The sequence below is a fragment of the Salmo salar genome, chromosome ssa10, assembly GCF_905237065.1.
Source record: "Salmo salar chromosome ssa10, Ssal_v3.1, whole genome shotgun sequence".
In the NCBI taxonomy this organism is placed as follows: domain Eukaryota; kingdom Metazoa; phylum Chordata; class Actinopteri; order Salmoniformes; family Salmonidae; genus Salmo; species Salmo salar.
The window spans coordinates 84770476-84794642 of NC_059451.1; the positions used below are offsets into that span (position 1 = coordinate 84770476).

At 46.3% G+C, this 24167-nt stretch overlaps 1 protein-coding gene across 3 annotated transcripts in view; it reads left to right on the forward strand.

Annotated features, from left to right (window-relative positions):
* zfpm1 (zinc finger protein, FOG family member 1) overlaps nucleotides 1-23871 on the forward strand; it is an 82645-nt gene extending 58774 nt beyond the window's left edge. For all 3 annotated transcript variants that reach the window (XM_045688165.1, XM_014124275.2, XM_045688164.1), the window contains 6 exons: nucleotides 4303-4436; nucleotides 15461-15563; nucleotides 15830-16054; nucleotides 17528-17758; nucleotides 18941-19183; nucleotides 20240-23871. In XM_045688165.1, the coding sequence (XP_045544121.1) occupies nucleotides 4303-4436; nucleotides 15461-15563; nucleotides 15830-16054; nucleotides 17528-17758; nucleotides 18941-19183; nucleotides 20240-22620 (3317 nt within the window). In that variant the 3' untranslated portion in view covers nucleotides 22621-23871. The remainder of the gene's footprint in view (nucleotides 1-4302; nucleotides 4437-15460; nucleotides 15564-15829; nucleotides 16055-17527; nucleotides 17759-18940; nucleotides 19184-20239) is intronic.
* Nucleotides 23872-24167: the final 296 nt, after the last annotated feature.

Consider the following 24167-nt stretch of genomic DNA (forward strand, 5'->3'; position numbering starts at 1 on the left):
GAGGGTATAGATATGGTGTAGAGGCGAGGAGAGGGGCCAGGGTATCAGGCGGAGTGGGCAAGTGGCAGGGCTTTGAACAGGGCTGTGTACCTCAGTATTGATAAGAGCCCCAGGTCATTATGAGGTTTTGTGGTGGGCGGTAGTGGTAATTAGCAGTGATTAGGATTGGAGGAGGCCCTGCGTAGAGTAGCGACATGCTAACCTGCAGAGATTACAGATGTGCAGTGATTAAAATGGGCCTCATGATCACTCCCTCCGCCTCAGTGGGAGGATGAAACTGATCTCTAATTTAAAGCCGCCGGTTGGATGGTGTGCCCGGGCGGCTGGCCGTGGGCACCTCAGAGCTGGACCCTGCCATCCAGGAGGTGACGCCGCCTTCCTGTGCTACAGATGATAGAGAGGGCGAAAACTGGGCAGCAGGATCAAATATTTGTACCTTCTAAATCAAATCAAATGTTATTTGTCACATGAGCCGAATACAGCAGGTGTAGACCTTAGAGTGAAATGCTTACTTACAAGCCCTTCACCAGCAATGCAGTTTTAAGAAAAATAAGTGTTAAGTATTTACTCAAACTGAAGTTAAAAAAAATACATAAACATCTTTTTTTTGAGAAATAACAAATAATTAAGAGCAACAATAAAATAACAGTAACGAGGTTCTATACAGGATGTACTGGTACAGAGTCAATGTGCGGGGGCACAGGTTAGTCGAGGTAATTAATATGTACATGTAGGAAGAGGTAAAGTGTCTATGCATAGATAATAAACAGAGAGTAGCAGCAGCGGAAAAATATGTGTGGGAGGGGGGAGTCAATGCAAATAGTCCAGGTAGCCATTTGATTAGCTGTTCAGGAGTCTAATGGCTTGGGGGTAGAAGCTGTTAAGAAGCCTTTTGGACCTAGACTTGGCCCTCCAGTACCGCTTGCCGTGCGGTAGCAGAGAGAACAGTCTATGACTAGGGTGGCTGGAGTCTTTGGCAAATTTTAGGGCCTTCTCCTAACACCGCCTGGTATAGAGTTCCTGGATAGCAGGAAGCTTGGCCCCAGTGATGTAGTGCCTTGCGGTCGGAGGCCGAGCAGTTGCCATACCAGGCGGTGATGCAACCAGTCTGGATGCTCTCGATGGTGCAGCTGTAGAACTTTTTGAATATCTGGCGACCCATGCCAAATCTCTTCAGTCTCCTGAGGGGGAATAGGCATTCTAAACACTGACTCTGTGTGCTCTCTTTGTATTTCCTCACAAAGGTAAAATCTCAGCAGACAATTTCACAATTAGGTTAATAGTGGTGCTCACGTTGATAAGGCGTCATGTGACCGAGGCCAGCCAGGGACAGGGCAGCAGACTGGACATTGATGGAGTGTTGAGATTAGGCGGTTACAGTGTGATCTGACCAGGGGTGATGGGTAATAGGCCAAGCCTGGACACTGGACTTCAGCCTCACTGATGTGGACAGAAGACTAACACGGACTAATAGCTAATAGAGACATGGGCATATTGCCTGTATAGTCTTCAACATTTCATGAGAATCAAATACATTTTAGCTTTAGAGATTTACAATGGAGTTTGTTTAATCATGAGTTTGTTAGCCCAGTGCAGTTTCATACAGTAGCTTACAGTGTGTTCACATATTGTGGTATGAGCTCCATTTATGACAACCAGAGTTAAACGGTGGTCACATTAACACAGTAACACACTCAAAAACACATTCACAAGCTTGATTCGTTCCCATCTCCTTCTCACTACTGCGTCTGAATCTTTTTCTTCCTTTCCTTCACTCTCTCTCCCTGCCACCCCCTCTTTCTCCATCCCTCTCTCTCCCACTCTAGGCTTGTGGGAAAGACATTTTATCAGCGTCTGTCTGTTGTTCTCTGGTGGGGATAGATACAGAGAAGATAGATGAGTGTTTTGACATGGAGAGTGTTAGACAAACACTCTTATCGCCTCGGCACTTTAGCCCGAGCCCCGAAAGTGAAGCTGAACCATGGGGGGGGGGCACAGTGCAACAGAATCAACATGGAGGGAGAGGGACAGGCGGACGCTGTGTGTGGAGCACCACTGGTTGGTACACAGCAGGTTTCCAATGGGACTGCACTGTAGAGCACCATTTCTACGGGGGCTGTGTCATATGACGACTTACTGTATGTACTGGACTCAGTGAATTTCTACATGTCTTTCTCAATCATCCCTTTGTGAGAGATGTGTATTTTTGTTGAGATCCTACTTGGTTGATCCTCTGTGTTGTTGTAAGGGGTGTCAGTTTGTTAGTGAAGCGTTCTCCTCCTCAATGGCCTGTCTCCTCCTGTTCTAGTAGTCTAGTAACCCCCCCGCACATTCCATATATCAACTTCCAGTAATTTATTGGGTGATTAACCCAATAGTGTGCGACTCTCTGTATTATGTATTTTTATAGTTTATATTCGTCGTTTGTCAGCATGTGCGCAGCTCATGTTTTTTTTATTGTACATAATGTCTCCGCCATAATTTCCTATGACTGAAAAACAGCTTCTGGACATCTTAACAGTGATCACTAACCTTGATTTGGAGGGAAATTTCTATTTCAACAAGTTGGCAGCTCTGGACATTCTGCTTACTCCGGACCAGGCCTTAAACACCCAGGTCTCGAAAGAGGAAGCGGCGGCAAAAGAGATGCAAGCAAGGGCGCATACTGACGCGACTACGTTGGTGAACCACCATTGCCCTCTGTTGTATTGGAGTGCACTCCCTGGAGAACAAACTGGATGAGCTCTGTACGAGCTCCGTTCGAGACTATCCTATCAACGGAACCTGAAAAACTTGAATGTTCTATTCTCAGAGTCGTGGCTGAACAAGGATATGGATAATATACATATCTGTTTTTTCTATACATTGTCAAGACCGACTCAAGTAAGACAAAGGTAGGGTGTGTCAGCTGGTGCGCAATCTGTAATGTTAATGAAGTCTCGAGTATTTGCTGAGTTAGAATACCTCGTGATAAGCTGCAGACCATACTATTTACTATTTTCATAGCTGTCTGTTTACCACCACAAACCAATGCTAGCAGTGATCATCGACGCGATGAGGCAGCTTATAGGGAGGAGGTGCAGTGTGGTGCCAGGACAACAACTTCTCCCTCAATGTCAGTAAGACAAAGGAGCTGATTGTGGACTCCAGGAAACGGAGGGGCGAGCATACTCCCATCCACGTCAAAGGAGAAATAGTGTAGCGGGTCGAGAGCTTCAAGTTCCTCATTGTCCACATAGCTAAGGAATTAACATGGTCCACACACACCCACACAGTTGTGAAGAGGGCACGACAGTGCCTCTTCCCCCTCAGGAGGCTGAATAGATTTGGCATGGGCCCTCAGATTCTCAGAGTTATACAGCTGCACCATTGAGAGCGTCTTGACTGGCTGCATAACCACTTGGTTCGGCAACCGCAAGGCCCCCGACCGTAAGTCGCTATAGAGGGTCCTGCTATCCAGGACCTCTATACCAGGCGGTGTCAGAGGAAGGCCCAAACAATTTTCAGACTCCAGCCACCCAAGCCATAGAATGTTCTTTCTCCTATTGCACGGCAAGCAGTACAAGTGCAGTAAGTCTAGAACCAACAAGACCCCGAAGAGCTTCTACCACCAAGCCATAATACCTCTAAACAAGACTGCTAAATAGCTAATCAAATGGCTACCTGGACTACCTGCATTGGCCTTTTTTTGCACTAACTCTCTTGCACTGACTCCATGCACACACACTGGACTCTACCCACACACTCACACATATTTACACGGACACCCCACGCATACACATGCATACTGACGACACACACTTTCACACTCATCACATACGCTGCTGCTACTGTTTTATCTATCCTGTTGCATAGTCTCTTTACCCCTACCTACAGTATATGTACATAGCTACCTCCATTACCCATCAACTCGGTACTGGTACTCCCTGTATATAGCCATGTTACTTTTACTCGTTATTGTTATTCACTGTGCATTTATTCCTCATTTCACTAATTACATTTTTGTTAGATGTTTTATATTTTTTAACTCTGCATTGTTGGAGAAGGACCTGTAAGTAAGCATTTCATTGTTAGTCTACACCGGTTGTTTACGAAAATCCTCGACTCCCATGTCTGTTCCTCAGTTATCTCCAGCGCTCTGGCCATTACATGACATAGATCATTGTAGTTGTGTTTTGTTTGAGACTGTATTTTTACCTGGATTTAGTTTGATTTTGTTTGGCTGTGTATCTTGTTTGCTTGTGGGACCTTAGTGACTTAATCTCTCTCTTCCCTTTCTCTTCTCTCCCTTTCTATCTATAGATGATCTGGAGCTGAGTGATGATGCTGCTTACCCCAAGGTCCTGGCCTGCAGAGACCTCACCACCGACACACTATGGGGGCCATACGCTGGGATCGTCCAAACAGAAGATGCAGGAGATGACCAGGAGTCAGAGGTGAAGGTTCAAAGTGCATGGATTGAGATATTAGAGGTCAAGTAGCGGGTTGGGTTCTGTCAATAGGACAGGATAATAAAAACAATTACTTATCACCCATTGATCTGTCAGTGGTGGGAAATGGAAATATCTTTGTGTGCATGTGCACACGCTCCTATTACCCCATGGCCAATCGCTATGTACATTTCCTTGGGAAATGTTAGAGACAGGATGTTCCTCTCGCTGGAGTTGTCTCTTATTCATCATGTGCTGAAAGTCCATCTAATCATGTGATTCTGAGCTGGAGTTTTCCTGGCACTGACCAGATACAGATACCAGAACATTGCACACTCTCATACACAAAAACACACACACACACATACACACACTTTCTCTGGACTGGATCAAATACTTTTTAAAGATTTGTAATCCATGCTCTATTTAAGCAATAAGGCTTGAGGGGGTGTGGTATATGGCCTTCGGAAAGTATTCAGACCCCTTGACTTTTTCCACATTTTGTTATGTTACAGTCTTATTCTAAAATTGGTTAAATTGGGTTTTTCCCTCATCAATCCACACACAATACCACATCCATGATGACAAAGAAAACACAGGCTTTAAGAAATTTTTGCTAATTTCTATTAAATTTCTTTGTTGTTGAAATAATACATTTACATAAGTATTCAGACCCTTTACTCAATACTTTGTTGAAGCACTTTTGGAAGCGATTACAGCATTGAGTCTTCTTGTGTATCACCATACAAGCTTGGCACATCTATATTTGGGGAGTTGCTCCCATTCTTCTTTGTAGATCCTCTCAAGCTCTGTCAGGTTGGATGGGGAGCATCGCTGCACAGCTATTTTCAGGTCTCTCTAGAGATGTTCGATCGGTTCAACTCCATGCTTAATACTGTCTCAGAGCTCTATGGACAATTCCTTCGACCTCATGGCTTGGTTTTTGCTCTGACATGCACTGTCAACTGTGGGACCTTATGTAGACAGGTGTATATTTTTCCAAATCATGTCCAATCAATTGAATTTACCACAGGTGGACTCCAATCAAGTTGTAGAAACATCTCAAGGATGTTCAATGGAAACAGGATGCACCTGAGCTCAATTTCGCATCTCATAGCAAAGGGTCTGAATACTTATAAGGTATTTTTTAAATATTTTTTTTAATACATTTTCAAACATTTCTAAAAACCTGTTTTCACTTCGTCATTATGGGATATTGTGTGTAGATTGCTGAGGGGAAAAAATCTGTAATACAATTTAGAGTAAGGCTGTAACGTTACAAAATGTGGAAAAAGTCAAAGGGTCTGAATACTTTCCGAAGGCACTATACCACGGCTAAGGGCTGTTCTTTGCACGACGCAACGCGAAGTGCCTGGATACAGCCATCAGCCATGGTATATTGGCCATATAACCCAAACCCCCGAGGTGCCTTATTGCTATTATAAACTGGTTACCAACGGAATTAGAACAGTAAAAAGTACTTTTTTGTCATACCTGTGGTATACGGTCTGATATACTTTACCACAGCTTTCAACCAATCAGCATTCAGCCAATCAGCATTCAGGGCTCAAACCACCCAGTTTATAATCCAAAATGTGTAGCGGCCCTTTGCGATGTTGTTATTACATGACGGTATATGCCGTATGTATTCCCCAAAGGGTTAATAAATATATGAAGACATTATACTTGAATGACCATGAATCTTTCTCTGAGAGACTGCTCCTCTACTTTTTGTCTCATGCTGATGCATCCATGAGCTTGACTGACTCACTGGTCCTGCAGCCTTTCCTCTCCCAGCTGCAGCCCAGCAAACCCAGACCAGCCCACCCCTCTCCTCTACCCTCTGCTCCCCAGACGTCCGCCTGTATTTTATCTCTGCGTGGCGCCATCCTCCTGGACAACAAATCCCAATGATTGATTTCTGGTTGATAGGCTCTCATTTCTAAGATTTAGTTTATTATCAGAATTTCTGAGTCCACACACCCATCACCCATCTTTCGTTTCCTCCCTTCCGCTGCTCATCTCCTTTTCTCACTCTTCCCTTTCTATCATGTTCAAGAAGACTACGTCTCAATGCAGTTTTTATTAGATTTTCGGAGTTGACCATCTCTTTTGAATTCTCACCTTCTCTCTAACCTCACCCTCTCCATCTCTCTCTCTCTGTCTCTCGCTCCCTCTCTCTCTCTATCTGCGGGCTGAAAGAGTGAAGACTGACCCTCAGTCAGGAGGAGATAGTGGGTTTAATCTCACATTCCTCCTGTGTCTCCCACTGTCACTCCGCATCCTCCTCCCACAGTTCCCCGCCCGCCAGGCCGCCAGCCCAGGGGACAGCAGGGGTCAGGGTTACCCTCAATAGAGTAGATCCACCACTACTCAGCCCTTCATCTCTATCTCTGCTTAGCCAAGATTGCTTTCTGCTGCGTTCTCTCCCACTATAAAGAGACCAATTATTATTAATAAACTACTGGTGCTTACAATGGATGTGCAATTTATTTGGCTTTGCGTGATTGTTGCCATCGTGTACTGTGTAAAGATTCAACATTGACAGCCTAAACAATTCCAAATGCCCAATTTACACAGCTAACTTTTGTTTATTTTGCTGTGATTGAGTTACACTTATTACCAACCTTTCTGCTTGATTGGCCTCAGTAGGGAATATTATGTGTAGGGGATTGGACAAAGGGTTACCTGATTCAGCTACAAGATTATGTTTTTGTAACAGAAAAGAGACATTCAGTGTTGATGTGTTGGTTTCATGGCAGTATGCCATTAGCTGTCCTGTTAGTGTGACCTCCTCCCTGTCCCTTTCCACCTCAGACCTGTCCCGCTGGTGGTGTCATGCAGCCTGCAGTGGCGTCTGGAGCCCTGGGGTTCTGCCCCTCATCACATCACATGGTGACTTGGCACCACCCGCCTGGCCTCGCTTGGCAGACCTGCAGATCCATGCCAAACCTGCCTGCTGTGCTCTGCCTTCTCTGAGCAAATGTGCTTCTTATTTGATCTTGCCAGATAAGCTATCAGTTTAATACGGGCCTACCCTGTAACACAACAAGACAAGCGTTCACTTTGAACACCCACACACACTGCACACTAGTGCACTCTCACACAACAAACAAAGATCCTAGCTAATATAAGACCTGTTCTTTTTTGATCTGATATACAGGTAACTGCCGAAATAAAGGAAACACCAACATAAAGTGTTTTACTAGGGCGTTAGGCCACCACAGGTCAGAACAGATTCAATGCACCTTTGCATAGAACCTACAAGTGTCTGGAACTCTATTGGAGGGATTGACACCATTCTTCTACGAGAAATGTGTGTGTTCGCTCGCGCATATGTTTGTTGCTTTGTGTGGGTGGGGATCATGAGCGACAGTCAGTTCTAAGGAAACGGGGTGGATAGTGAGTTGATATCCATGACAGGTCTCTCTTAAAGAGATCTCACTCATTAGATTATCAATGTCACTGGGCTGTGTGTGTGTGTGTCATATGGAAATCCTGTAATTTGCATCTCTTGAGAAAGAGGCATTAAAATCTATTTAAATAGATTCTGTCTGATATGGATGTTGGACTTTGGTACACAGCGTAATAATGTTTACTGATGAGCTGATCAGGTTTCCTTCGATTTCTGGGAGTTTGTCATTCAGTGAACATGTCCTCGTCTCATGGCAACTGAGGTGTGTATTTTCTGATTGGATCAGACACATCTGATATAGTTCCCCTCGTTTTGATTGTATCACAAATTGATCAAATGATGATGATTATATTTCTCAGTCAAGAGTCTTAAGATTAGTAGGTTACACCTGATATGTAGTGATGATTTGGTGGTAACAAACAAATTAGAATAATTTCATAATGACAATGCTTCAACAAATAAAAGAACATCATGCTTTACAGTTTCACCTTAGTTTGAGTGATACTCCTCCAAACCATCTTCTGCCGAGCACACACCACTGTAAAAGCAAATCAACTTCCGCATCACTTTTGTTCCCCTCTCTTCACCCTCCTGTCTTTCGCGGAAACAAAGCCTAGAGGCATGATCCTAGAAGGAGCGGAGTGTGGAGTTCAAAGCCTTATCACGTGCAAAACGTCTTTTCATCATGTTTTAGAAACAAGCGTTAGCGCTAATCCCCCAATAATCTCTCCAGGAGAACTCAAATGATAAGGCCCGCCACCCACGGCTTGCGAACACACTTTTGGGGAGTCTCTCCCCCTCACTGCTCTGTCGTTCCTTACGAAGGACGAGTGAAGGTGAGAACCTTCACTCTCTCTCATTCTCTATCTAGCAGTGTTTGTTTACCTCCTGGTAAATCTCTCCAGTTGATCTCAAATTATCAACAGAGACGGTCTTTGGCAGCCTTCTGCACCCTGCCCTCTCAAATTAGATCTTAATTTAAACAGTCGCTCCAGAAGACCCCAAATCTGTAATTTAGCACTTGTCACCCTCTTGATCGCTCCTGAATGTCTATGATAATAAAGTGCACTGAACTAGCTTAATCTTGATGGCAGATATGTTGAGAGCACGTCCATGTATACGTTCATTGGCAACAAGGACCTGAGTTTGTGCTACAGAGCTAGAGCTCACAGGACGACCAGAGGCCTGAATTCTTCCTCAGACACTTCCACTATGGCATCTCTCCCTCTTCCTGCCCCTGCCAGACACTGAGAAGGTGTTGAGTAGCGAAGGGAATGGACCAAAGAGGTGGACTATGGTAGGGGCAAGTAGAGAGGCAAAAGGGAGAAAAAGAGAAATTATAGGAAAGAGCAATGGCAAAAGCCAGCAAAAGGATGAAGGCAGTGCTAGAGAGGAAGGGAGATGGAATGGAAAGAGGTGGGAATGGAGAGATGGAGTTGATGGGGAGGGGGTGCTTATTCTCATCACTCAGTCCCTGTGACTGGGCTGGTATCTGCAGCTCGCTGTCATCTGCGCTGGCTTCTGCGGGGCGGAGAGTAAAGGAGAGAGGGAAAACCTATCTCCGAGGCTCATCTCCGGCAGTTCTGGAGCCCGCTTTCCAAGAGTGCCTCATTTTCAAATCTCTTATCTTGCCTGTTTTAAGTATCGCAGTTTTATATTTTTACATGTCATTTGCATGCAGCTCATCAAACCTGGATTATTTTTTCTTGGAGGCACACTACATGACCAAAAGTATGTGGACACCTGCTCGTCGAACATCTCATTTCAAAATCATGGGCATTAATATGGAGTTGGTCCCCCTTTGCTGCTATAACAGCCTCTACTCTTCTAGGAAGGCTTTCCACTAGATGTTGGAACATTGCTGCGTGGACTTGCTTCCATTCAGCCACGAGCATTAGTGAGGTCAGGTGCTGATGTTGGGCGATTAGGCCTGGCTCACAGTCAGCGTTCCAATTAATCCCAAAGGTGTTCGATGGGGTTGAGGTCAGGGCTCTGTGCAGGCCAGTCAAGTTCTTCCACACTGATCTCGACAAACCATTTCTGTCTGAACCTCGGTTTGTGCACGGATGCATTGTCATGCTGAAACAAGAAAAGGGCCTTTCCGAAACTGTTGCACATAATCGTTTAGAATGTCATTTGTACAGTGCATTCTAAAAATATTCAGACCCTTTTACTTTTTCCACATTTTGTTACATTACAGCCTTATTCTAAAATGGATTCAATTGTTTTTTTCCACATCAATCTACACACAATACCCCATAATGAAAAAGTAAACAGTTTTTCTAAATGTTTGCACATTTATAAAAAATGTACTGAACTATAACATTTACATAAGTATTCAGACCCTTTACTCAGTACTTTGTTGAAGCACCTTTGGCATAGATTACAGCCTCAAGTCTTCTTGGGTATGACGCTACAAGCTTGGCACAGCTGTATTTGGGGAGTTTTTCACATTCCTCGCTGCAGATCCTCTCAAGCTCTTTTTCAGGTCTCTCCAGATATGTTTGATCGAGTTCAAGTCCGGGCTCTGGCTGGGCCACTCAAGGACATTCAGAGACTTGACCGAAGCCACTCCTGCGTTGTCTTGGCTGTGTGCTTAGAGTTGTTGACTTGTTGGAAGGTGAACCTTTGCCCCAGTCTGAGGTCCTGAGTGCTCTGGAGCAGGTTTTCATCAAGGATCTCTCTGTACTTTGCTCCGTTCATCTTTCCCTCAATCCTGACCGTCTCCCAGTCCCTGCCGTTGAAAAATATCCCCACAGCAGGATGCTGCCACCACCATGCTTCACCGTAGGGAGGGTGCCAGAGAATCATGTTTCTCATGGTCTGAGTGTCTTCAGGTGAATTTTGGCAAACTCCAAGCGGACTGTCATGTGCCTTTTACTGAGGAGTGGCTTCCATCTGGCCTGTTGTAGAAACATCTCAAGGATGATCAATGGAAACAGGATGTGCCTTAGCTCAATTTCAAATCTCATCACAAAGGGTCTGAATACTTATCTAAATGAGTTATTTCTGTTTATTTTCAATAAATGTGCAAAAACAAATTAAAAACCTGCTTTTGCTTTGTCGTTATGGGGTATTGTGTATATTCAGGATTTTTTTTTATTTAATCAAATTTAGAATAAGGCTGTAACGTAACAAAATGTGGAAAAAGTCAAGGGGTCTTAATACTTCCCGAATGCGCTGTATGCTGTAGCATTAAGATTTCCCTTCACTGGAACTAAGGGGCCTAGCCCGAACCATGAAAAACAGTCCCAGACCATTATTCATCCTCCACCAAACTTTGCAGTTGGCACTATGCATTCGGCAGGTAGCGTTCTCCTGACATCCCAGACAAACCCAGATTTGTCCTTTGGACTGCCATTTGGTGAAGAGTGATTCATCACTCCAGAGAACGCGTTTCCACTGATCCAGAGTCCAATGGCGGCGAGCTTTACACCACTCCAGCCAACGCTTGGCATTGCACATGGTGATCTTAGGCTTGTGTGTGGCTGCTCGGCCATGGAAACAGTTATTGTGTTGACGTTGCTTCCAGAGGAAGTTTGGAACTAGGTAGTGAGTGTTGCAACCGAAGACAGGCGATTTTTACGAGCTTCAGTACTCGGCAGTCCCGTTCTGTGAGCGTGTGTGGCCTACCACTTCACATCTGATCTTAGACGTTTCCACTTCACAATAACAGCACTTACAGTTGACCAGGACAGCTCTAGCAGGGCAGAAATTTGATGAACTGAGTTGTTGGAAAGGTGGCGTCCAATGATGGTGCCACGTTGAAAGTCACAGAGCTCTTCAGTAAGGCCATTCTACTGCCATGTTTGTCTATGGAGATTGCATGGCTGTGTACTTGATTGTATACACCTGTCAGCAACGGGGCTGAAGTAGCAAAATCCACTATTTTGAAGGAGTGTCTACATACTTTTGTATATATAGTGTATATGCAGATGTGTGGTTGTGCATGAGCAGACCAGTATAAGGGAATGTGATTCAGTGTGTTTGTACAGTAAGCACATGTGTTAGTGTATTAATGAGCGTGTTTATTTGTGTTAAAGAAATGTGTGTGTGTGTGTGTGTGTGTGTGTGTGTGTGTGTGTGTGTGTGTGTGTGTGTGTGTGTGTGTGTGTGTGTGTGTGTGTGTGTGTGTTGAGAGAGAGAATGTGTGTGTGTGTGTGTGTGTGAGAGGCGGATGTTGAGTAGGTTTCTGATGTTTATCTTCCTTCCTTTTCTTCTCTGTATTTTTGGAGGATTCACACAGTGACCTCTTTGTTTGGGACAGTGAGTACCCCCTTCATTCCCCTTTTGGGAAAGAAACCATTTCCTGAAGGGGAGATAGAGGGGCAGACAGAGGGGTAGGAATGAGAGAGGGAGGTCGAGGAATGGGAAAGAGAGAGGGATGAGAGAGGCTGTGATTAGCCATACAGTACTGTAGAGTGGGAGGGATGGGAAGATTAAGCGAAGGGGAAGAGGTAAATGGTAGGAGGGGGTGAAAGAGAGAGCGAGAGGGATAACGAGTATGAGTAAAGACCAGGCCAGCCCCAATAGTCAGGAGGTCTATGGTGGAATTCAGTGGAAGTCAGCTGAACTGGCCAGGAAAGGAGAGACTATTCTACCTTCCTGTTCTTTTCTTCTCCGTCTGTCCAGCTGTGTCCGCTTCATAGAGTACATTCAAACACACTTGGATGATATCATTATCCAGGATGCACACATTGAAATAGAAGTTCATTATTGACCAATCATTCCATTGGGTTTCTCATGGTTCCACAGAGAACAGGATTCTATAATTGCTTTAATCACCAGGGAATATTCAGCAAATTATGGTAGCAATGATGTGTATGCAAATGAAAATCTATGTGGAGAGTTGACAGTGGTATGAAGGCTTAATCTTCTAATCTACTGGAGGATGGGGGAGGCGTTTTCTTATTTCCTCTGCTTTAATTGAACCGTATATTAAGCTGAATTGATCTGAGTCGAGGTTAGACTTGGAGTTAGTTCAGGGAAAGGTTTCTCCCTTCATTTCCAACCCCCAGACAAGAGCATCTGGGGAGAATTCTATATTCCTTTTTATACTCCGCAACTACAGTGCTACAGAATGAACGAATAGAGAAATGAAATCAGCCGAGCATCATTTGCATTCAAGTTTTATCGGTGTGAGAAGAGGGCGTTTTTGGGAGTGATAAGGAGAGGGCGTCGTGGGCTGCGGTGAGGTGCGTGCGACTGAGGCTGTGTGTGTGCGTGTTTGGGAGTTGAAGGTGGCTATGGTGAGCCTGTATGGTGTGGGGAGGGGGCTGGTGGTGGTTAATATCAGACCAAATAATTAGATTTGCTATCGTCACGGCGGCAGCAGTGCGGGGATCAGGCAGATTAAAGCCCGGCTGAGCTGATTAATATTCATGAGAGACGAGGGTCCGGAAGAGGGGGCTTAGACTGCACCTCAAAGACTCCCTCACTGAGGGACTTGAAGCGCTCTCAAAGTGCCTGGATCCTAGGGAGACCACCAGGGTGAACGCAGGCAGCGCTGAGCAACATTCTCTTCTCCTCTTAGTCTTTTAGTCCTCCTCTGGCTCCCCCTCCCTTGTTCTCTCCCTCCTCCTTAGAAAGTGTTTCAGTTAGGGATGTTGTACACTGCATTGTGGGATAGTTTACAGCACTAGTGGTGGAGTGTGCTTGTTAGCTGGTTGTGTGTGTGTGTGTGTGTTCAGTGGTAGGGACTTGCCATTTGATTATATGTTTAATTTGATACTGTGATTGTTGATTATGTCCTCCAGGCTAGGGAGATACTAGAGGCTTCTCTGCTCCTCTTAACTCAACCATCTTTGGCGGCCACAGCCTCTGTTGGCTTTGTTAATTACACATCCTATCAAACTGCAATCTTGCCCCATGTCTTTTTAGTTCATATTATCTCACTGTGTGTTGGTTCCAGCCATCATTCAAGCCCCAGTGCAGTCAGGGCCCGAAGCCAGATCAGAGCCAGCTAAACCACCATATCCACCTCATCTTCTCTCTGCTAGTCTCAGAGAGTCTCTCAGAGAGCATTTTGCATTTGTTCAAACTGTCCAAAACTCCCAACTGATTCTGTTGTAAGCTTTTATTTTTCTGTCCTATATACAGTGTGAAATGTTCCTGTGAAATTTCCTCAAGTTGGACCACACTGGCCTTTTCTTCAGTGAATACCAAAGCATTGTGATAGATTTATGATAAATTAGTCTGAAACAAATTAGCAGCACTTATAGCTCAGACGGCTCCAGCATTGGGTTACAAACTAAAACAAAAGAAGCCATATCTCTACATCAGCGCAAGTTCCCCATGAAATACAATACGCAGCGTCTTCAGGCTAGAACAGACCGATTCAGAAATAAATCCTTCCACTGTCCTCCCTTGCCTCCCAACTCACCCCATATACCCCCAGTCCTTGTACACACGTCAGTTTAAACTCATACCTCATATTCTCTCAAAAAGTTTCAGTCCATGTGGTGCCATGTTGGAATATGTGTACCAAGGTATCCTCTGTAGCAAGCAGACTGACTGACTGACTGACTGTGGTTCTCCTGAAGCGGCGTGTGTCAGGGCTGTTGCTGCTGAATGACTGCTGCCACCTAGTGGAGACAGTGTTCTAGAATCTATATGTCCTCAGGCCTCCATACAGGAGTAGGGCTGCTATAGGCATTGTGCAACTATACTATACGGTAGTTGTGGAGCTCAACCTAATGCTACTGTGTTTATGGTTTTACTACACACTCTCATGAATGTATCATTGAACCTCACAAAGAAGACAACATTTTACTGGGACTGCTATAAGATATTTGGTTACGAACACACTCTGCTTAACTGTGCCGTAACACACAGAGGTACGTAGATGAGTGTGTGTCTCATGCAGACACACGATAAGCCTGTGGGAGTGATTGTCAGGTGGAATGCTCTGTGAGCCTCCACTGAACAAAGACAAGATTGTGCTGAGGACGGCACAGGTGTGTGTTTCTCTCTGGTCTGCCCTACCCTGGCTTCAGCAGCACTCACACATGTGCTGACACTGACACACATTCTTCAACACACACAGCTAGATTATGACTCCCCTCCACTCACACACCTTTTGTCCCATCGTGTATTGAGAAAAGGAGCACTACAGGAGCACTACAACGTCATCGGATCTCCTTTCTTACCTTTTCTTCTCCTCTCTCCTGGGGTCTCTCTGTTCCTTCCCTCTCTTTCTCCATGCCCTGTCTATAGCTCTTTTCTGTGAGTCTTTGTTCAGCCCGTGCCCCCTTCCTCTCCCTCTATGCTTCTGATTGCCCATGTTACGGGCCTGCCCCTTACTGCTGGAAAAGATTAGTCCCTTTACTGTAGTGTATATTCGATGTGCTTTAATTATTGAACAGTTTATTCAGAGGACATTGTCAGGATTAATTCATTGTTAAACCTCACTTTTCAGTAGGTCTTTGTCTGTATAATGTTCTGTATCAAAATAGGTTTGTCAGAAAAGACTTGGAAAAGTGTGTGAGAATCAGAGGATACGTGATGATGGCTTAAGATAATTATTTGCCGTACCTCATTCTTTATTAAAACCGTGACACTGTGTTTCCAGAGCAAGTCTGACGGTCTCTGTTTGTTTGTTTATTTGTGTCTACAGATCTCCAAGTTGAGTCTGGTGTGTGAGGACACAGACTGCTGGCTCCGTAGAGTCCTGTTAACCTCTGATGCAACAGATACCAACTGTACCATCTACAGCCAAGGTTCTACAAACTGCCCAAACAATCAACACAGCACTCATGCAGATAATGCACCATTTGCATCGTTACATTTTTAGTTCTGGTTCTCTTATCCAAATTTACAATCAGAGATCTCTTATTAGAGTGAGACCAGAATGGAGATCTTTTGACCTACTATAGATTACTATACATTCCATAGATAATATACTGTACAATACCATCTGTGTTTCGGTACATGCCCCAGGTGTGACATGTGTTGTTGTGTGTATGACTCTATCTCTTCTCCCTAGGTGAGGAGCTGTATTGTAAGGTAACCCAGGACATCTCCACAGGGGACGGTCTGCTGGCTACGCTGTCTACACCCTCTATGGAGCAGCGGTCCCCCTCTAAGACCCAGGGTGTAGTGGTGAAGGAGGAGCCTACAGGTGTCTACCCAGCATCCCTCCACTCTGAGATACAGCTCCTCCCCCAGCAGGCTGGGATGGCAGCCATCTTGGCCACGGCAGTTGTCAACAGTGAGTTTCAGATTGCTCAGGATAATAATGTGTTCTTTTTATATGTGTGTCTTGTGTGTTTTCGTACATGTGTCTGTGTAAGCACCCAAGCCCCCAGTGTCCGGTCTGGAGCATGAAGTCACGAGCTCTGCTGGTCGGCTACTGCGTAGAAACCTAGTGGTGCCAAAAGGCCTGTTCTGCCCTAAAAAGTCTATGTCAATTACAATCGACAGAACGGCCAAACATTATTTGAAAGTTCGCTACAAATTGAGACATTTAATGAAATAGTGACCCATTCTGACTACTACATTTGTCCTGACACAGGACCACGTTCCCGACACAGACCAATCACGGGCCGGCATGCTACAAGGAGGCTCGCGCCCTCACACCATTGACATTAAGGTTGACTCTCTCAGGCAGGTTGACTCTCTCAGGCAGGATGAAAACAAGTACATTGTAACCTTTAATTAACTAGGCAAGTCAGTTAAGAACAAATTCTTATTTACATTGACCATGATCCTTTGCTAGTTACGGCCACTTTCATTATGATCCTTAGTTATTTTCTGGTGCTATTCAGCCCCATTCAGCAATATGGCGCCTCAAAATTCAAATACTTCATGCGCCATCGGGAGTTTTCCATAGGAATGTCAGCGCCAACACCATCTACTGGTTTTAATGTCTGCAGTGCTATTTAATCATTACATGCATAGCACAAAGCATTTGCAGTTACTGTACTGTGTATATACTGTCAATGTGAACAACAGATGCTGAGGGACTCAATGTTGGAACCTAGATAAATGCAAGTGCAACAGTTCACCATGCCATATTTTCTCATTCACCCAGTACACCACAAGGTGGCAGTGTAACTCCTCTATACTGCCTGGTCTCAGAGGTAGACTGCGTTGTAATTGCCTTCACGCTTTTTCATAAAGTCCCCTATTGGCAGTGTAGTCAGCAGCGGGAGCAGGAATGGACATGCTGTGATGAGTGCATGATTAATCACCACAAATCAAGCTAAAGGGTAAAACATGATCAGCCGTATCCCCGGTTCCTGCTGTAGAAGCTCTGTGCTGAGGACTGTGGGTAATTACGGACGTTATCAAAAATAGCCTGTTTAACATGAGCCCTGACACCAGATCAGTACGATTACCCCGCGCGGGCGGGCGGGCGCTCGCTCCCACAACCTCTGTGCTCTTGTTGCCTTGGAGACCCCGGAGCAATATCAAGTGTGTTTTCTCGCTCCGCAATTGAATCGATCATGTGACGCAGCTGAATGCGTGTGTGGTGATGTGTGTACACATCAATGAACATGATGTATACATGAAAGTGTTTATGTAACGTTTTAATGTGTAAGCAGATCACATGGAATCAGTTTATTTTTATTTTTATGATTGAACATGCACTGCACAAGTGCATTGTTTATGTACTACTCATTTGATAAGTGATTGGTTATTACAGGGATAGAGTTAACAGTTGTTTGTTTGCTTGGTCCAGAGGACATCTTTCCGTGTAAGGACTGTGGGATCTGGTACCGCAGTGAGAGGAACCTCCAGGCCCACCTCATGTACTACTGTGCCAGCCGGCAGAAGCAGCAGTCCTCCTGCTCCCCTCCCCAGGACAAGCCCAAGGACTCCTACCCCAATGAGCGTGTCTGCCCCTTCCCACAATGTAACAAGAGCTGCCCCAGCGCCAGCTCCCTGGAGATCCACATGCGGACGCACAGTGGTGAGAACTGTCACCTCTCTTACAAAACATTGCTTCAGCGCTCTCTCTCAAAGCAGATTCCATAAGTGTGAATATTTGTGTAAGTATTGCACTTTTAATAGCCAGTTATAACAGTAGGACCGTTTCTCTCTTTTTGTATTATTTGGGTAAGCAAGTCTACTGGTGGTCATTGTGTGTTAAAAGACCTACACTGAATGTTCAAAACATGCTCTTTCCATGGCATAGACTGATCAGGTGAATCCAGGTGAAAGCTATGATCCCATCAGACCGCTAAACAGGAATCACTAACTCAGAGAGGCTGCTGCCTACATTGACACCCAATCACAGGCCGCTTTAATAAATGGATCACTCGTCACTTTATACAATGCCACTCTAAATAATGCCACTTTAAGAATGTTTGCATATCTTACATTATTCATATCACATGTATATACTGTATTTTCTACCATCTATTGCACCTTGTCTATGCCGCTCGGCCATCGCTCATCCATACACTTACATCTACATATTCTCATTCACCCCTTTAGATTTGTGTGTATTAGGTAGCTGTTGGGGAATTGTAAGATTACTTGTTAGACATTACTGCACTGTCGGAACTAGAAGCACAAGCATTTCGCTACACTCGCATTAACATCTGCTAACCATTTGTACGTGACAGAAAAATGTTATTTGATTTATTGATGTCACTTGTTAAATCCATTTCAGTCACTGTAGATGAAGGGGAGGAGACAAGTTAAAGAAGGATTTTTAAGCCTTGAGACAATTGAGACATGGATTGTGTATGTGTGGCATTCAGAGGGTGAATAGGCAAGACAAACTCTTTAAGCGCCTTTGAACAGGGTATGGTAGTAGGTGCCAGCCGCACAGGTTTGACTGTGCTGCTGGGTTTTTCACGCCTAACAGTTTCCCGTGTGTATCAAGAATGGTCCACCACCCAAAGGACATCCAGCCGACTTGACACAACTGTGGGAAGTATTGGAGTCAACACGGGCCAGCATCCCTGTGGAATGCTTTCGACACCTTGCAGAGCATGCCCTGACGAATTGAGGCTGTCCTGAGGGCAAAGGGGGGTTCAACTCCATATTAGGAAGGTGTTCCTAATGTTTTGTACACTCAGTGTATGTTAGCGTCAGACACTTTTGTTGATCTGTCTCTCTTGTGTTGTATCCTGTGTGTCTGTAGGTGAGCGTCCCTTTGTGTGTCTGATCTGCCTGTCGGCCTTCACCACTAAAGCCAACTGTGAGCGTCACCTGAAGGTGCACACGGACACGCAAAACGGAGTGTGTCACGGCTGTGGCTTCATCTCCACCACGAGGGACATCCTCTATAGCCACCTGGTTACCAGTCACATGGTTTGTCAGCCCGGCTCGCGCAGTGAAGTGTACTCCCCAGGTCCTGGCCTGCCCAAACTGCCTCTGTCCACAGGTAAATACATGAACAGACTGACATTTTTTGTTTACAATTGCAGTGAGAGGATAACATCACTGGTTCTACTTCAGAACAGCAACTATGCAGAGATACCATGTTTTCTATGGGTATATTAATATATGTTAACCCAGAACTGAAATATTGTGAAATTTGGTCTGATGCTTGATTAAGTTCTGGGGGAGACGTGTTAGAAATTGTGATCTTTTGATTTGTAAAGTCTCCACCCTCGCAAACTGAAACTAAAACGCTCAGCCAAAGCCCCCCCCCTCCTTTCGTATTTAGCATCCATGTTGACATACAAAAGCAGTGTAAGACTCACCATGGATATGTGAGGCTGTTTTCAACACTATTTTGAATTAGCAGTGTCCATTTCATCCCTTCGTTTTAAGCCACTGCAACAGTTGTGCTTAAAAATGCTAACAGGGAAAAGAGACGTTTTTGCATACTTGCCATCTGGCTCCGGCAAAAATGTGATCTATCAAGCATGGCCAGGTTCTCGTAGTCTGCAATCGGAGGAATAACCTCGCAGCGTGTCCCCGCCCCAAGTTTAAGCACCGCTCTCACCCTGGTACACCCAAATAACCAGTGACGAGAAACTCAAGCCCCGGAACTACTGCTGCTGCTATTCGATGTTTCCCATTGTCTCGAGACAGATTCTACAGTACCCTTTATGTTTACATAGTGTAAGGGGGGCAGGTAGCCTTGCGGTTGGAGCGTTGGTCCAGCAACCGAAAGCTCGCTGGTTCCAAGAGCCGACAAGATGAAAAATCTGTCAATGTGCCATTGAGCAAGACACTTAACCATACTTTGCTCCAGGGGTGCTGTTCTACTATGGCTGAAACTGTAAAACAACACATTTCACTGCACTTATTCAGGGTATGTGACAATATAACGTGTGTTTTTTGGAGGGTCTGTCCATGAGAGATTATGGGTATATATGATGATGATGATTCGGTCCTATAGGCTATGAAGCATAACCACAGTGATCTAATGTTATGTTTAATAGTAAGAAACCAATTTCTAATAGCGTGTGTCTCTGTCTCTCTGTGGCAGGTCTAAGTCCAGGAGACTCTGGTGTTGTGTTGAAATGTCAGATATGTGGCCACATCACAGACTCACCCAGCCAGCTCCAGCAGCATGTTCGCACACACCTGGAGGTGAGGGTCCCGGCAGAGAGGAGCCCCTCACCCCGCCAGAGCACCCCCTCCTCAGCTGACCACCCTGAGCCCCCTGCCTGCGTACCCCACCCTGACTCCTCCAGCCCTGGGGCCAATGGGAGCTCAGCCACCCCGCGAGGCTGCAGCCCACCTGACCACCTCCCCACAGACATGAGGATCAAAGAGGAGCTGCGCTCGGACTCTGAGAATGAGGGGAAGGAGGAGGAGGACCGGGAGAGGAAGAGCCGTGGACACACAGGGGTAGGGTGCTCTCAGACCTCCACCTCCCCCAGGAGTCCCTTTGCTGTGGCCGTGAAGGCAGAGCCAACAAGCCCCACCCCTGGCTCCAGCCCTGCCCACTTGGGAGGAGCTGGCTCAGTGCTGCCTGGAGGAGCTGTGTTCCTGCCACAGTACATGTTCAGCCCAGAGGCAGCCATCCTGCCCCAGGCTTCAGAGATCCTGGCCAAGATGTCTGAGATGGTCCACAGCCGGCTGAAGCAGGGCCAGGGGTCCCCTGGGGCAGCACCAGCCTTCTATCCAGCAGGCACTACCGCCGCTGTCCACAAGGGGGCCACCTGCTTAGAGTGTGACATCACCTTCAACAACATCAACAACTTCTACGTTCACAAGAAGCTCTACTGCTCCAGCAGGCACCAGCAGGGAGACGCGGCTGGCCCAGTGAAGGAGGGGGCCTCGGGGGTCACCGTCCCCTCTGTCGGGCACGGTTCATCCCCTCAGGCTGCCACAGCCTCCCACAGTGACTCAGACCCTGTTCCAGGCAGCACCGGCACCGAGGGCAAGCTGGTGGAGGTGAAAAGTGAGAACCCTGGGGTGAAGGAGGCTGTGTCCTCCTCTTCCTCTGAGGGGGAAGGGGGTGGAGGAGGACGAGGCCTGGCCAGTGAGGGCAGCCAGAGCCCCAGCGGCTCAGCAGAGGACCAGGAAGAAGACCCCACCAGGACCTTCTGTCAGGCCTGCAACATTCACTTCAGTCGCCATGAGAACTACACGGTCCACAAGCGCTTCTATTGTGCCTCGCGCCACGATCCGTCCAACCAGCGATCAAGCGCTGGCAAAGCCACCTTCCTGCCTCAGCCCATTCGCACACGCAAGAGGAAGAAGATGTATGAGATCCACATGGCTCGGACTGAGGCCCTAGCCAACGCTGCTGCTATTGCCTTTCCCTCTGCTCCAGGGCTAGGCCTGGCTGTGAAGCAGGAGGCTGCTGCCTCAGTGGGGAAGGTCCTGGAGGCCCCTGTTCCAGCCATAGCCTTGGGCCTGTGTCCCGCCACTTCCAGTAGCACCAGCCCTGATGGAGACGGCCCAATCGACCTGAGTAAGAGGCCCCGTCTGAGGGACACCCCACGGGGCAGCAGCATCTCTGCTCTGCCCCTCACTGACTACCACAAGTGCACCGCCTGCAGCATCAGCTTCAACAGCATTGAAAACTACCTGGCCCACAAGACCTACTACTGCCCAGCCACCACCCTGCAGCCCCACACCCTGAAGACGCTCCACAGGCTGAAGAGACCAGCCTCCACTTCCCCCGAGGCCAATGGGCTCCCCACAGAGAAGGCTCCTCAGGGGGCCTCGCCCAGCCCTCACCCCTCAGCTTTGCCTGGCTCTGAGGCTACATCCCTTCACAGCGGCCCTGCAGCCAAATGCCCAGGCTCTCCTCCTGTGGTCTGCCCCTACTGCCCTCCCAATAGGGCGGTGACCTGTGACCTGGTGGAGCACTTCAGATCCATGCATGGCCTGGTCTTGAACCTGGAGGGCCAGCCAGCTGTCATCAGCCCCAGCCTGAGCCCCAGGGACGAGACCCCCGCCACCCCGCCCAAACTGGGCCTCCAGACCCGCAGGGACAGCATTAACATTCGGGTCAGAATGGACACTGTCTCCCCCTCCTCTCCCCTGGTGAACATTAGCCCCCTGGGTGCTGGGGGTGGCAGCTCCCCCAAAGCAGCCCCTCCTGCTGTGTCTCCCACAATGTCCCTCCCCCTGACTGTGTCCCCTGTGCCTGAGGTCCTGAGGGAGGTTGGTGTTATGAACCACCAGGCTGCTGTTGCTCTGCTTCCAGACAGGGCAGCCCTCACCCTGGGTCTCCCACTCCATGTTGCTGTCCCGGCACCTACCACACCCAAGACCCTCCTGGTCTCCCCTTTGCAAAACGGTAACATCCGCTTCTGCCGGCTGTGCAATATCAAGTTCAGCAGCCTGTCCACGTTCATAGCCCACAAAAAGTACTACTGTTCCTCCCACAGCGCTGAGCACGTCAAGTGAGCATGCCTGTCTCTGCACAGTGTCCCCTCACAGTGTCCCCTCAAAGCCCAGCCCCAGCTATTCACCTGTGTCAGTGCCACCATGGCATAGCACCACTTCTGGACTGTCTGAAGTAAATGTGACTGTTACTCGCCAGGCACTGGTTAGCTGCTCGGACGCTGACGCTCCCGGTATTGTTACTATGGTAACTTATTTCTTCTTATGGGTCAAAATTCGTATTACACTAAGAGCGGAGATACGCTACCTGCACACACAGTTGTGCCCACCTTCCCTTCCCCACCACCTCAATACCTGTCCCCTAGCCCTCTCCCTCCCCTCTCACCTCCAGGGTTCACAGGATGTTGATAATGGGACTTTTAGATCCAACATTTAATCTCCTGAGCAAGCTTAATTTAACTGTTTATATTACAGTTATCTTGATTTGATTGTGATTGTTTGAAGCATTTCTTGCTCATGACAACTTGCTTTTCCTGAGCCGTTGATGCTCATGACCTGTCAGTGAGTGACCTGTTGTCCCTCAGGGCCCTCTTATGGAGCTGACCATCTCCACCTTTTTATTTCTACCTACCTGTGCATAGTGTATAATGTTTTAAAATAATTATATGGTTTGTTTGAACACTGGCTCTTTTGTTAACTAGAAAGCATTTTAGCTGAATTACAGGAATGGGTGTCACAAGGTTATCAATTACAGATTAAATATTTGCAAATGGATAGATTCGTTTTTCCAAAACCACAATTGTATTTTCTCTTAATGCAAGGGGGAAAGCATGGGAAATATTTATCTCTGATTTCATGTCAACAGAAAACTACCTAGCGTCTGAAAATATTTGTATTTTTTATTTGTATTGTTTTCATATTGTTCGAAGGAACTGTTTCAATCTTGGTGTGTAAAGGTATTTTTGTAAGTGTAGATATATAATATCTTTCACAGTAATCACTGGGATGACACTGAATCTTATTTTCATTATTGTCAGCATTTTTCTTTACTGCTGGTGCTTTAAATTTGGGTAGAACGAAGATGACTGGACTTGAGTATCAGGATGAAGACACTTCACTTCCTGTTCCTATAATGCCCTTCACAACACCACCCATCTCCCCATTAAACCTGACCTTTAACCCACAAACCACCTACTGTATCACCATATTACATCCGCCAATCTGCAGCTGCTGATACACCACCATCTTGCTATGTGATGCTTGAATTAGACATGGGATCCGTTTAAATCGATGTTGATTAATTGACACCTGTTAGTGTGTGCTTGTTCTATTGTGTTTTTCCGGTAATGAAGTAAAAGAAGAAGAAAAAATGTGAGAAGGTGTAAGAGACAGGCAAGGACAGCAGATGTATTTCACAGATTGTAGAGACACACACGGTAGATACTGTAGCTCCTAAAACTGTCATGTTTAAAACACATACAGTTGAAGTCGGAAGTTCACATACACTTAGGTTGGAGTCATTAAAACTGTTTTTTCAACCACTCCACAAATTTCTTGTTAACAAACTATAGTTTTGGCAAGTCGGTTAGGACATCTAATTTGTGCATGAC